The sequence below is a fragment of the Haliotis asinina genome, chromosome 3 (genome assembly GCF_037392515.1).
Source record: "Haliotis asinina isolate JCU_RB_2024 chromosome 3, JCU_Hal_asi_v2, whole genome shotgun sequence".
Classification (NCBI taxonomy): domain Eukaryota; kingdom Metazoa; phylum Mollusca; class Gastropoda; order Lepetellida; family Haliotidae; genus Haliotis; species Haliotis asinina.
Window position 1 is genome coordinate 42,957,526 of NC_090282.1, and position 16,431 is coordinate 42,973,956.

Here is a 16,431-nt window from a genome sequence, read left to right on the forward strand (position 1 = left end):
CACGTCCATATAATTTAGCAACAGTGTGTGTTCAGCAAACAAGTGACAATATTTCCTGGTGTAAGGTAACCAAATCCTGAGATTAGAACCTGATAAAGGGATCCCCGTTGAGCTCGCAATGATCTGGGACACAGTTTAGTCACGTACGTTTGTGACCCCATCCTACCCATCCCCATCAAAACGAAGCAAACAATGCACACCGCTTGGACTTCCATCATCAAGGTCGTCTACTGGATATGTCGTTAGGATTTCAATACATGAGGCACTTTAGCATAAACAGGTAGAACCATTTTCCTACCAGTCTCTTATCTCGGCCCTTACACCCGTTTGGGGTGTACAATGAATAATACGATAGATAGGAGGATACGCATTGCAATGATGGTTCGATAATTACAGTCTATATTTTGAAGTTAACAGAACAGATGATGATGATGATGATGATGGTGATGATGATGATCTTTACACTTAACCAGATTTCCTGAAAAGGCCTATCCTTTCAACTTTCAACCCAAACGCATTTAAACATGAAGTTCTATGAAGTCATTGGGGCATTATGTATTGGGTGACTTGTAAACCTTTGTATCTTCCGTGAAAAGAAATATTTACCTGTCTTTACTAAAAATCAGTGTTTTCTCATTCGCCAAATGTGTTCATTTAGTTACCATTGCTTTATAACATAATCCTTTTGTCACGATTAACAAACATATCTACCGGAGTTCAACAGACAGCATACTCTAGCAACAGTATAATTCAACACACGCCTTTACAGGTTTCGATAAATCAAACATACATCTGGCTTTCATAGCAGTTTACACTCTACCCAGATAAGAATTAAGATAACTGGTTACGTGTTCTCAATAGAACATTCCAGGAATATTTTCAGCCAAGGTTTAAACAGTGGCGCCGTACATCAGCGAAAGCATAGCTACTCAGCCACCTCAATGTTAGTTAACAATGGTCGTGTTTGGGCAGAGGTGTGATTTGGGGGATGTGGGCAAATAATGTTTCAATGTAACCGGTAAGTGCCCTCACAGGTTCCGCGACTGAAAGGAGAAATATTTAAAAAAGGATACCCTGCTAAGAGGTATCATGAGTTTATCTCGTAAATTGAAATAACGAAATGCTTTTTGCTGTTGAAGATGTAATAAAAAACTTTGTCTGCTTTAGTGTGTTATGATTATACACATTAAATATGTTCGTCCGAGTGATATTTAACTGGAAAGTTGGCTTTGGTATTTTGTTTCATTTCATTGATTGATTGTTTTTCGACAATATTTCAGCCATCCTACGACCCTCTGGACCAGATGAGCAGGTGATCAGCATCATGAGCATCGACCTACGCAATTGCGTTTCTAGTCAATGAACCACGTGACCAAATTCATTTTATGCTCATACAAATCTTTTCTGAAGCAAAGTCGATTCTGTATCCCTACTGTTCTTTGAGCAGGTGCTTATGAAACCAAGTGGTAACGATGCCACGTTAGCACACCATGCCAACTAGGCAATCGCGCACTTAAAATAAAGCAATACATACGCATAAAGACTGGGATTTACATCGAAATTGATATGTCACTGATGCATTACATGTTCTCAACCTGGTTACTTAACGGTAGGCAAAACTTTACTGAGTTATATTTTTAACAACTTTTGAGCAAGAGTATGACGCCCTTTGAACGTACCGTGATTACCTCATACAGCTTCTTTTACACGGATTTAAAGTATATGTGATCATTGTAACGCTACACCTTATGTACAAATGTAAAGTAAACCCATTAAAAGGGAAACGTAAAGTAAACCAAGTACAGGTGGAAATGTAAAGTAAACCTACTAAAGATGAAGGTGAACAATCAGTTTTTCAATCTCGATGTAAGACATCTTCATCAATATTTGATTCTCTCACAAACATACACACACATCGTCATCACAACCAGAGCCATTGTCCCATTAACAAACTTCATAAGCCGTAGACAAATCACATTCATCTCATTATACGCAACATAACCATGGCGTCATATTGAAAGCAGGTATATCTAGTGTATGTCTACATTCCGTGTTTAATTCACTTGGATGACCATAAGAAACAAAAGCTGCTCGTAGACATAACAAAACAGCACGTAACTCTATGCCAGAGAAACTTCAGTAGGCGGGAAGCTCAACGCCGACTGTGTCTACCGAAGCGACCACGCTATCGCGGTGAGAAGCTGTTTATAGCTGCCAGATACCAATGCCTTTCCTTTTATCACGTTCCATTTAACTTGACTTATGTTAATTTGGTATGCATTCAGCGTCCACTTGACAACACTGCAGAGCTATATCAATTCGGATTATGATTATTTTCCCGACTAGGAAATAACTGTTTGTATATTGATTCATCATTTTTTCGTAACGACTTGAAAGTGGGTCTTTATTATAAATACTACAGATCTAATCATAGGTCAATGATCGAACGATTACGTCAATAAACCAATCACATTACACATGGCTATATCCATGAGTGGGTCTAAGATTGTGTGGAATGTCACACTGTGAGAACGTTGACCGTAATTCTTCATGGGTATTTAAACGTGTGATTTACGCTTCTGTGACGACTGTGTCGTCAGATGCAATCAAATATGGTGAAGTAAGGTATGGAAGAGGTACGTGCTTTGATTTGATTAAGGGCGTGCAATATTGCTTGAATAACTCGACCGTAATATGACCGATATTTAAGACTACTACAACACAGTACACATCCACTGAATAATAAATACGTATTGGGGATACTTTCTTGTGTACAACTACAAATGTATTTTTAGCTGTAATTATGTGAACACAGATGGACGACATATGGAAAGAATAGTGTGGGTTAGGCATATGGGCAGTGATGCAATGGTGGGAATAGCGAGTTGCGTGTCTAACATACTGATGTACTTACCAGTTCCGTCCGTAACCATGACAACGCATTGTCTATCCTACTTTTTCTCTCTTTCCATGGAAGCTCGCTACTTAAGGTTGAGCTGCTCCCACACGCACTGGCAGCCTTCTTCTTTCTCTCTATCTCCTCCCATGTTTCGTCCTTGTAGACGATGGGGACTGTATACCCTTGACACATGTCCACGGGGGTGAGGGGTCTGACTCGAGGCGGGGTCAGCTTGTCCAGGCTTGAAAACGAGCCGAAATCGTCCGTGTCCAGTGCTGACAAAGTTCGATTGGCAATGTACATACTGGAAAGCAAAGAAGAGAGGTCCCAGTCAGAGTCGAAAAGGGAAGAAAATAACGTCGTCATCTTGAAGCTTAACCAGTCCTATCTTTCACACACGTGTGTCACGTGTACTCTGTGTATTGAGGAAATATACACATTCCAGTTAACTATTTTTATCCACCATACATCGCTTCCGTGTACGCGTACAGATAAACCACACTGTTTCGTCAGACTGAGAAGCATCCAGATTACACATTAGGTCTTAATATAATCCTGTCTCGAAAACCATTAATCCCAAGTTAATCTAGTTAATCCTCTCCAGCGTTCTGAGTCCCTCCTGTCTGCCCCCTATACAGCCGGCAACTGCACAGACCACGCGCACATTCTCTCCGCATCTCTCACCTTTCCAGTGGAGATAGTGTGCCAAGCTTGGGTTATTTTAGGAGATGGAAGCACTGCAGTCTTGGAGATAATTAACTTTTGCCTTTTTGCGAACATGTCTATAAACTCTCTAAAGCATAGGTGATGAAATTAAATATTGCATGCGATATAGATTAGATTATTGATAAACATATTGGAAATGATCGATGGGCCAAGATAATTCTATTAATGCGGTTGCAGTTAACGTATAAAGTTTTCAGCAATGAAACCTCAGAAATACTGACTATTCCAAGTACGGTATTTAATTTCTATTTTCAGACAATATTGAAGTAGTAAAATTTCATAAAAGATTACTTTTCTTCGTGGTGTTTCAGTTCTCAGCTCGGCTTGTATTGTTATTCATTTAATTCTCAAAATTTAATGATTACAAATGCCATGCAATGTACATGGCATTTGACGAGGATAAATTATGAGTCATCTGCAATGTAATTACAGGTGAGGTGACTTAACATGTATGATGACGATGTTATTACTAGGGCGGCTACATATGAAATACCGGACATTTCAAACCATCAACGAGTGACAAATCCCACGTTAAGAACATATTTCACTCAGATTACATTAATTTCACTTTGCAACTGAATTTCTGAATTGTCAGCTGGTTCTCTTTCTAAATACTAATGTACTTCACTGTACTTTTATCAAGCTTCCATCTGTACTGGAGAATAGGTTTAACAAAAATCTGTGAAATGTTAACAGGATGTCCTGTCGTAAATGTGAAAATAAGGTCGACATTTATATAGCTAGGCGGGATGATAGCTCATACACCTGGTGCATTGTGTTCTTGCTGACGGGAAAAGGTGCACATTTCAGCAGTTTCTGGTCACACTACTCTCTGTCATCTTTGGGCTTACTTCCGGGTTTTGAGATTAACTTGTCATGGAGTGGCTGGGAATTATCGATGTGTTATCTCACATCACATTAATCTATATAGGCACAGTTTGCATAGGGGCTGAATAGTCACCACGACCTAAAACATTTCCCGTTTCAGTAAACAGTCCCTGCTCAGCCTTATGCACCACACCATACACATAATCATTGTCGTTTTAGTCAATAATGTTCAGCATTATAGAATCACTACCAACACTTACACAAGATAATTCTGTACAATATTCACGAAACTACAAACACAGCCTGTCTACATACCCAGAGGAGAAGTTAGGTAGGTGTTGCTTAACTGTATGCAATATGATCAAGCAACATCTATTTGGAACAAATATTCCTCCTATGTTCCACATCGATACTACCAATATGGCCACGTAAAGAAACCCTTTCTGTGTCGGTTAACTGGCTAGTTAGTGTACATACGCAATGAGTAAATATGTGTGTGTTCAGTGTGCGGGCTGACCAATTTCACCTTCAATGTGATATCAATAGCTGACCAGTTGTAAGACTCGCTAGGCTAAATCGATATCTGGATATTGTTGACTTACTCGTGCCAGCAGTTGACTGACCTGCTGAAGTAGATTTGGTTATAGTTAAATATAGGAATGTGTCTTCTGTCAGAGCCTTATCGTTGGAAGAAATGTAACCAGCACAAGTCACCACTGCACAGGGTACCACTTTCACAATATGTATCACCAACATAACACACAAGAATTTCACAACAAGCATCACTAACATCACACACAACTATTTCACAACATGCATCACCAACATCACACACAACTATTTCACATGTATCACCAACATCACACTCAAGAATTTCACTATAAGCGTCACTAACATCTCACACAAGAATTTCACAAGCATCACCAACATCAAACACAACTATTTCACTATAAGCATCACCAACATCACACACAAGAATTTCACAAAATGCATCACCAAACATCACACACAACTATTTCACTATAAGCATCACTAACATCTCATACAAGAATTTCACTATAAGCATCCCTAACATCTCACACAAGAATTTCACTATAAGCACCACCAACATCACACACAAGAATTTCACAACAAGCATCACCAACATCTCACACAAGAATTTCACTATAAGCACCACCAACATCACACACAAGTATTTCACAACATGCATCACCAACATCACACACAAGAATTTCACAACAAGCATCACCAACATCACACACAAGAATTTCACAACATGCATCACCAACATCACACACAAGTATTTCACAACATGCATTGGCAACATCACACACAAGAATTTCATCATAATATGCATCATCATTATCACACAGGTATTCCCGGTACTGCTTCAGCTCACACCGACATCATCATAATATGCATCACCAAGTAATTTTAACAGATGCTTCATCACCACACATACAGGAATTACTCCAGTAAAGCGAGCATGCCCCAGCCGATAGCTACTCCAAGTGTCAGTTTCACAATTTCAGTAATCATTGTGTTGGACGATGGGTCCCCACGTCATCGTCGTTGTCACCGTCATCTGTACCTTAAACACTATCGTAATTACATCTACTTTCACGAACATCTTTATAGCCGTGGGGATAATCTTCACATATACCATGAAGATCAGGTCATGACGTAGAAAACTCAGGAACACTGAGATACTCCCCATACAGTATTATCCCAACTTCAAACAAACGACGTAAGGCATGCAGTCCTTCTCTGTTACCTGTGGTTTGCTGGTAACCGCTTCGAGAGAACAGAAGATTCAAGATCGTGTCGTAAAGCTACAAACTGGGTGTACATTCTTTACAAGACTATATACATCTCCCGAGATCTCATCACAGTCTCATCTCCATTGCATCAGTACTTTCGGAAATTAATCTAAACAGGAAATACATCGACATGTCATACTGGCTATACAATCCATGCTGAAATGAGGTCAAATATGCCTTTCCGAAAATCGAAGTGTTTTGAGATGTTACGCACTCACGTTGCTTCAAACAGGGATTATCTGCAGCATAATCTTCTATTCTCCCTGCTTCAAAGGGTCTAAACATGAATGTCGAACAATAACCAACGCCAGAATGCAGTACTGTAATCAGTTCCGCTCTGTCTTTAACAAAGGTGATAAATTCTACACCAGCAATCTGAAGAATGTAAGTTCTGTATAAACCATCCTTTACTCACCTCGTTTTAAAAAACAACATCGCAGACTGTACGTTCCCAAACGGCGTTATCACAACAGACCTGAGTGACTGCGGTTAACACTATGCTTGCTCGGCCTGGTGGTGGCGTTAGTAATTCGTTGGAATATGTAATCACCAGTTGTTACACAACAACGTTACAGATGACTGATCGCCCGACCGGAGGTGTTAAATGCTCCAGTGACCACTGACCGCGAGCTTGTCTCTTTACGGTCACATGTTAATTGGATAAAGGCGTCGACTGATGGCACGGCGTGAACAGTGGGTGATTAACGGAGGGGGTGCTCCGTGATTGCTGGGACGTAACTGTTGTAAACAATTCATTGACGGACAGACGTTTCATGCAACAGACGACAGTGACATACGACAGTGACAGTCCACGCGCGCGTGTCGTCTGCTTGTTTTGTCTACCCAAGCACGCGTGTCGTCGACTCCAGCAGACAGACGTCTGGTGACCATATTTGATTGAATTATGAAGCAGCCATGTGGATTTTAGGACAAGGAGGTGTGTGCGTGTATGAGAGTGTGAGAGAGAGACAGAAAGAGAGTATAGCAGGTAAATAAATCCACAAAATAACATCAATAAACACATTTCCTTCCTAGGCTTTTTCAACGTTAATTTCAAAGAGTGATTGCAGTATATATTTGCACAACAAACTCTTAGAGGATTTAAAGAATCATTCCCAGGAAATGAGTAATGTGCATAGAGAAAGTATCGTTTCCCTTTGTTAGAAATTAGTATACCTATGTTTGTGCAGTAAGGGAGATCCCTGTCTCACCACAGATACACGGCGGGCTGATTGCACCAATATGACTCCGGAAGCTACTTTGTCTTCCTAGCTACTGAATAATGCGGCCTTTTCAGATCTGATACGTCAGTCATTGCATATACCTAAATGTCCTATAATTAATATACAATATGCTTCTACAAGTTATTCATAACAATTAACCTTTTCAGATAATTTAGGAAAACTAGCAACCTCAAACAATTTCTTCCATTCAGTTGTTCGAAACGCGCGTGTGTGCGAGTGCGCGCGCATGCTGCGTGTAAAACATGTAATGACCCTTGGCTAGAAAGACCAAAATCTTAAATAGTACATTTAGATGAAAAAAGAATATATTTCGTTGTTTTCAATTATCTAACTTCCGCAAATATGACTTGAATGAAAATTAATTGTGAAATGTCCTATAGATTGATTGTTCCCAAATATTACAATATTTACGGCAACGAACGTGATAATTATCAATAATTACTGGCACGGTAAAGACAACAAGTCGATTTTTCATATATGTATGCAAAATGGGCTCTATACAGATAATAAATCCCATATTTTGAGTCATTCATTTCGGTGACCCGAACAAGGCAGACAGTAGAAAATTAATGACACCTTTCCTTTTTTCGCCATAGGTTCACTGTTGCGACCAGAAGAAACGATTTGAAAGTTAATCTTGAAATTGAGCATCACTCCGTTACATTCTTTAAATATTAGAGTGTAACCTATTCTTATTCATTCAATCCAATCTACAATCCCCGACAAAACATTTTGGTTGCAACCAAATTTTGCAAACCATACGTATGGAACAGGTAGACAGCGTGGATTAACGGGGGAAACTGAATTAACGCAGGGGATTGAGCTGATAGTAGATCGGTTTGTCTGGGAGAGGCGGTATGGGGGAAGTCCTTACTTCCGTGTCTGTGAGGACATGGGGACCCATAGCTGTCATCTACACAGCACTTATAATAATAAGTGTGTCTGGGAACGCCCAGCGGCAGAATCATTACATTTCTACTTTACTGAAGGAGAAAAGGTTTCCGCAATTCAATCTCAAATCGCATGACCAACTTAAAAGCTCAGCAAGATCAATACTGCACAGTTAGTCGTATATAAACAAAGATAAACTACCTGCCTTGAGTTGGTATAAATCGAATTTATAATACACCATACAAAATATTAAAATACTGTTCTGGGGACGTGTAACCATTGACAGTTGTTTGTTGATTACGCTTCGATATAGGGCCGATCTGTAAATGATGGAGCCTGGACCAGACAATCCAGTGGTCATCACGAACATCAATCTACGGAATTGACATACGATGACATGTGTCAATACCTTAGTCGCCTCTTTTCACAGGCATGGGTTTGCTGAAGATCAGTTCTAACCCGGATCTTCAAGGCTTACCATTGATAGGGCCCTGGTAGTGCAATCATGCACAAGTATACGGCCCTGTAACTTTGACAGAAATGGTGTTGGAACAGCTAGCACAATGTGTGAAACCATTTCGTGGTGTTATCCACTGTGGAACATCCGAGGTATAGTCTCACTCACAGACCTACCAGCTATTAAGAATATGGGACACTTGACAACGTCCACCTTTCGTCACTGTGAACTCCACATATCCAGTTTTAATGAAACACCACAGTGACTGTACGACATTGGTGAAGGTGTCAGTGAGCTGCGTTTCACACACGGAACACGTTTCCCCTGAAGAATCACTCCCTTCATCACCTGTCAGCATCACCCACACAGAGTATCAGTCACCAGAAGCTGGGGATTACGGATTATTAGATTAGAGCTGAATTAGAGTTTACGATCAATCTTTAGTTCCAAGAGACTGGAAATTACGCTTCCAGGATGAGATGTGATAAGCATAATGGTTGATACTCTTCGCGTCAGTTTCACACGAGGCCAGGTTTTGCATTTGAACAGCGTTGACGTCAGGTCAGTTTAAGGAACTCTCTTGGGATATTATTATTTTGGTAATTTTAAACGTCAGAACTTCCTTTACTTTTTATAGCAACAGATGTTGGCATTAGATAACGTGTAAATGTATTATATACTGAGTTCAAAAATATATAATCCATTTCCAGGAGGCCTGTTAAAATCGACTGTATACAAAGAAAACAACAGGTTGGCATCTTGAGCTATGATTCACACAGCTGACGCACAATGACACAATCGTTTGACGTCATTCCCTGTATCGTCATTGTTTCAAGACATTCATGACCACCTCGTACCATTCCGACTTTGGCCGAATGAAGAGATAGATTAAAAGATGTGAGTGGTGACGTACGTGTTTCAGTGAAAGCAGTTCGGAAACCAGTTAGGTAGGTCGGTAGCGATTCAAAGGTTATGTCGACAATGAGCTCCCGATACGCATCATTAAAACTGGACCCTCGTTATTAAAGATGGCGCCCTAATCCAGGCTGCCGAGACACACAGTAGTCACGTATTAAATAAACTTGAGAATAGAGAAAATAAAAATAAAAAAAATATAAAAAAAATAAATAAATGATGCCATTCATTTTAAACAAAATGAAGCATGTTACATTACATCTACTTCCATGAATCAATAGGAAAGGTATTGCATATATCGATTGCTCCGTGAATATAGAGATATTCCCATATTCCCATTGATAGCCTTGTCTCAATCGCGATGACGTTAAAACTGGTCGAGTCGAGTTGTGGTTAGTCAGTTCTCTGTTATCAACTGTCTGGCCCTTAATACAGAAGTATTTTCATTAATGGTGCGGATTGTGCATAGTTACAGGGGTTTATTATATGGACAGCGTCACAGCATGATCTGTGATAGTGTGTCTCACGACAGTTGCAGCGTATGGAGTCACAATACACGTATGTATTTACCATAATGCTACAAAAGAGATATGCGTCTCTCGAGATACATGTCCATTTCGCTGGTTAATTTCAGCTGCTTTGAAATGTACATTTATATACGATAGTTCATGAGTGCATTTTCCAAGGGAATCTTACCCTGTGACATCTCTGTGCAAATATGACAAGCATGCGACGTTGTAACGATTCTCTTATATGATGTCATAACCCAGGGGTTATAATATTTTTCAAGACTTTTCTGAACCATCTTGTTTATTTCAACGTGTTGGCCTGGTAATGGACAAATGATAAGAAGTGTTATTTTCAACGCGTGATGGGCTGCACTTCTGACCGGTTTCTCCACGCTAATGTTCCGATTGTGTAGTCAAGCGATTATTAGCCTATAGTACATTGCACTACAACGGTAGCATAGGTCTATCGCGATTATTTGGTCCCAAAGCATCTCCTCCAATAACCACCCCACTTCCCAAACACAACAAAAACCAAACAAAAATTACAACAAACATACCCCCACCCCAACACACACACCATCCTCGTTATTGTCTGTAATGAACTATAAGAAGCTGCAACAAATGTATTGGTCAGTGTGAACGTCCTGCTGGTGTGACCGTATCTCTACCGCTCAACCCACTTCCTTTATCACTCCCGTAGATAGTCACAGTAATCAATATCTGCCATCAATCAAACCGCCTTGTCTATTTCACGAAGTAACTATACGTAACTGACGCGACACCGCTCGCGGTTAACAACTATTTACAACTCAATTACAACATGATTTGCGTGTTAACACACAGTATAAACTATCTACATCACCATTTACTTTTTAGTAATTGCCCTTAGACAACTCACCTGTTAATATCACCTGTATTTTTCGTTGCAGGAACAGCTTTGCCGCTGCATGGCGCTGGTATCGATTGAAAATCGGTGTTGTGGCGTTGACAATTGTGGTGGGGAATCTTGAGAGATGGGAAACTGTCCACGACAAGAAGAGAGTGTCTGGAAAATATCGAATGTAGACATCATGGTTTAATAGGAATCTGATTTACAAGAAAGGTCATTTGTCAATGCATATCTAGAAAAACCCACGACACCAAAATATTAGAAAAAAACATTGGAACACTTTGACTCACATTTAGCCTCTGAAAATGAACATATTTAAAGATGTTTTTATTTTAATTGTCTTCTGATGAATAATCGAAAGAACCGAAGAGAACCTGTTTATGTTCAAATGATAAAATCAACACTCCCCAAAGATTTGCTTGGGAGTTTATAATTAATAACTAACAATGCAAAAATAGAAACTTATAACTCAAAGTGAACATTATACATACTTTTAAACATGAAAAGACATGACATTAAACATTTGCCTGAAATTGTACAGCTGAAACTGTGACACATCGCAATCAAAATTGTACACTTGGGGCCACTGACTGAATATATTGTTCACAAAGCTTGCTTAAAACTGTAGGTCTCATATCGATTAAACGAAGAAGCAACATTCAGTTTTCAGTTAAACGGTGAAATAGCATTCCTAATTGATAACTGTTATCGAGGCAATACAATTATTCATGCTGAGGGCCTTTTATTGGCTTGCATCTATGCTGGTACGACTGTTTCATAACAGCAGTTAAAGAAACTGCCCTTAGATGTTCGAAGAAGGCTGATTTGTCTATCTTGGACATTTAAAACTGAAATTCAATCACAGCAGACACGAATTGAAACATTGAACTATTAAATTCTAAATTACATTTCAGTAAAAAGAAAAAGAATAGAATTGTGAACAAAAATGGCATTCCTCCAGTAATTCCTCGAGTAGACAAACGGAGAAAAAAGGATAACTTGTTCAAGCTTTCCATTGTATCACAAACGGTAAGCATATTATCAATCGCAGCTACTTATCCCAACTATTACAGTGTCTGTGTATGTGTGCTATTTGAATTGATGTTTACCTTCTGAAGAGACCTGTCACCTAACAGTATACAGTATCTTGCAGACATTATGTACCACCACACAGACGGTTTTTTCAGTACCTTGTTGTCGTCCATGGTCTGAGGTATGCAATTAGCTAGTAGCGATCCATGACTGGTTGTACAAATGTACCATTCAAGAGTCACTCAATTGGTTATAACCGTCCCTTCGTTTATGTTAGTCATATATCACAATTACTCATCCCTATTGCTGATTTATGTCAATTATATTCGCACTGGCTGGCAGATATAATATATATCAGTTATGCCTCTAGTTGCATTCGGTTCTACCTCTTATGACCCTGGTGTTAATAGGTCCCACACATCCCACTGGTGTGGTGAGAAGGAACTCAGCAAAGATCTGAGACTGGTTGCGTGATGCCATTCCCCGCGTGGATGCCTCTACCGGCCCTGACTAATGCCGGGTTTATAGACATCGCCCTCTGATATGCCACACCGCACTTAAAACATTGATATCCCACTTAGACTCCGAGCCAACCAGTCCTTGTTAAATGGCCTTAATGCGCAGTGCCAGACAAGGGAACAACAAGTACCATGTTTTGAAGTCACGGCATAGTACCATCGACCTTCCGCCCTCCGGCAAATACACCGTGATGATGATGATGATGATGATGATGATGATGATGATGATGACGAACAATAACGATGATAGTAATACTGAAAATGATGACGACCACGACCACGACAACAATAATGATGCTAATAATAAAGATGATGATAGTGATGATGATAGTGATGATGATGATGATGATGATGATGATGATTCATTTGTAAAGCCCAATACAGATCAATTCCTACTTCCGGTGCTGTAACATGTACGTAATAAAGTGTCACCGAAATATGAAAGATTCTAAAAGTGTAAATGTCTCCAGACAATGATCGAGATAATATGGCTGTCTTCAGAGACTGGTATGGATTGCTGGCAAAAAGAATCTTGCTTGTTGGTAAAGGCTACTGACGTTCTTCATATATACTGACAAACAGTCGGAGCATTTCAGAACGTCGACTGAAACCAACTCAACCATTTAGCAAAACAGCGATTTGTTACACACACACACACACACACACACACCCACCCCCTCCCTGTCTTTATATTTTTCAGTCACCATTTGCTAAAAAAATCAGCCTTTACAAACCCCGTAAAATGACAGTCATTTTCAACACCACCCTCAAAATTGTTTTGTTATTATTTATCTTCATACATTGTGGAAGTAAAGGGGAGGGTGATGTCAAAATGTTTTGTCTTCAGGCAACGCACACAACGAGATTCACCTGAAGATCAACTCGTACAGAATTACTGAAATAGACAAGAGACGAGTGACACACACAAAACACAGAACATCACGATCCCTTCTACAACATGACCATTAACATCGGAGACTGCTGAACGAGGGCAACTCGTTCACCCAGATCATAGGGTTAGATAGAAACATGTTTGTCTTTAGAAACACGCCATTATCTCAAGCCATTAGCCATAGATGTAGATTGTTGATTGTTTATATAGGTTTATGAGTTGTTTACTATTAACCGATTTTCATGTGATCGTGAGACATATTTGTACGCACCAAACCCGTGTCTATCGTACGTGATGTGAAATTGACAACGATGTAAATTTCGTTACCTAACGCCTGCATTGCGTTGACGTCAATGTCACGAAATGTGTGTGTAGATTTTGACAAAAAAAAAAAAAAACAACCCAAAAAACCCATAAACTTGAAAATTGGATTCGACCAAAACATTACAAACATGAGCAAATCATAACTAGGCTAAAAACAGTTGTCGAAACACTGCAATCTGAAAGTTCAAAACATAAGTATAAACTCGGCAAACCAAAGGTTTCAAACACTGCTATAAACGCGCGGAGCTAAACTTTCAAAACACAACTATGGACTCGGCAAACTATAGGTTCAAAGCACAGCTATGAATTCTGCAAACTAAAGGTAAAAGACACAACTATAAACTAAAGGTTCAAATTATATAATCATGAACCCGGCAAACTGAAAGTTCTCAACTATGAACTCAGCAGACCAAGGGTTCAAAACATTACTAATAGCTCGACAAACTAAAAGTTCAAACTCTGCAAACAAAAGACTAAAAACACTAATTATGACGCAAGTACATCACAATGGAATGACCACTTAAACGGACCATTTCGTGTTTGCTTCATTTCGCTCTTGTTAATTAGCATATATTTTCTATGTAATTCATATCTTTTCTGTTTTATTTTCATCATTTGGCAAGTCCGTTACGCACCCTAAACTGGATTTAGTTATCTGATAAATATCAACATGTCAGTCGATATGTTAATGTAACCAGTTCTTTCAGTCTACCCTGGCATGACTGCTGTAAGTCTGTTGTAAGCTGTATATTCTAAGTAGGAATGTTGATATGAAGAAGAAAGAAGCAACATTTGCCAGGTATATATGGACAAGTGTATATGTGAGGGGTACTTGTATAGCGCTATAGTCCATCCTGTCCTTTCCTAATACAATATGTTATTCATAAATATGTACATTTTCTAGTGCAATATGTTATCCATAAACATTTACGTTTTACAATGTACTGCAAATAAATTAGAAAATTCCAGGAAATCATCCCCTAAACACCAGTATCTTTAATGATTCCATTGTAGTATTAAACACTTCTTTATGATCGAAATAGGTAGAAGTGGTGAGGACTGAATTCTAGGTATTCTGTTTCGGAAATGTCAAGAAAGAACAAGTAAACCGCTTCATTCGGAAGTGCCAAACATGTCAATTTGCTAAAAGGTTTCCCGGCGTTTAAAGCCATTCGTATCGTGCTTGCACCACGCAAAATTACATTCACTTCTCAACAGCTCGTTTTAATCGCCGTTGTGGTTGTGGCGCGTTGGGAAGCGAAGGGGAAGCTGTCACATTCGTCATTGGTACGACTGAATCCTATATCAAGCTTCTGTAGTAGAGGTGTAAAATAATCTGTATGAGTAATTACTTCCTCTCCTTAATGGCCTTTTGCATGTATGGCTAAGATCAGGCCGTGATCTTCCAGTCACGCAATTTTGAGGGAAATTCAGGTCGCTCAGAATTTTTTTATGAAACGCTTTGTTGTTTTGTTTTGTCTGTTGATCTACCTTGTCGGTGGGCAAAGTCTCATATCATACGACTTGCACTAATCCCGTCGTACGGTCTGGCGTGAGTGTCTTGGTTTTAATCCGCTGTTATCGATAGTCCATGAATATCACGGCGGGGGACAACAAAAATGGATTTCACGAATTGTACCCATGTGGGAAATAGAACCTCGGTCTGACGCACATGAAGGCTACCCCACCACCCTCAAGCATAACTAGCAAAACACTATAATCACTAGACTATTGTCAACAGAGACATAGCCATGTGTGAATAAATCAATACTTGAATGTCATGACAAGAAAAAAGACACATTTATTAATGACGTTATTTTTTTCTCATGTTTATGTTCTTGTTGAAACTTTAAGGTGGCTCAGTGATGAAATCGTTTGCTTGCCATGCCGAAGACAAGGGTTCGATTCCCCATAGGGTTACAACAGGTGAAGCCCATTTCTGGTGTCCCCTTTATGTGGTATTGCGGGAATATTGCTAGTCGTGGCATAAAACAATACTCACTCACTCATACACTGATGTTTCTAAGACAAAAGTACCAGGTAGACTGTTAGTAGTAGTGACATTAAGTGTAATTTCAATCGAAGGACTGTTTATCAGAAATATTTTTTATACTGTAAATCATGAAATAAATGCAACACGAATTTAATGGGAACGCGAGGGTCTAGTCTAAAATGCTTCTAAAGACAGTGCGAGCTTAGGAATCTGTACTGATCATAAAATGTGAATCTTTCATGTTCATTTTCTTTTCACACTTGTTATTTACCAAACAACATGAATTGAGCTGTATTGCTTTTATATTTTCATGTAAAAGAATCCAGTTTAAGCGGTCGTTACAAGACGCATGTCAAATGATTAAAGTAGAACTGTCAAGAAATCAGTTGCATGTACCAACTAAACTGATCTGGAAATCAAAGCCTACAGAAATTGTCAATGATGAACGAAAACGAATGATGGCGATGGTGATGGTGATGGTAATGTGACGGTGA

The 16,431-nt window shown here is 39.3% G+C and overlaps 1 protein-coding gene across 3 annotated transcripts in view; it reads right to left on the bottom strand.

Moving 5' to 3' along the window:
* The window catches only part of LOC137278054 (uncharacterized), a 44,642-nt gene that overhangs the window by 18,390 nt on the left and 9,821 nt on the right, over positions 1-16,431 (bottom strand). Inside the window, exons 2-3 of one of the 3 annotated variants that reach the window (XM_067810122.1) lie at positions 11,188-11,334; positions 2,915-3,203 (exon numbers count right to left, since the gene is read on the bottom strand). In XM_067810122.1, the coding sequence (XP_067666223.1) occupies positions 2,915-3,202 (288 nt within the window). In that variant the 5' untranslated portion in view covers position 3,203; positions 11,188-11,334. Of the gene's footprint in view, positions 1-2,914; positions 3,604-6,688; positions 7,000-11,187; positions 11,335-16,431 lie in introns of those variants that run through there. The other 2 variants (XM_067810120.1, XM_067810119.1) reach the window with 2 other exon arrangements.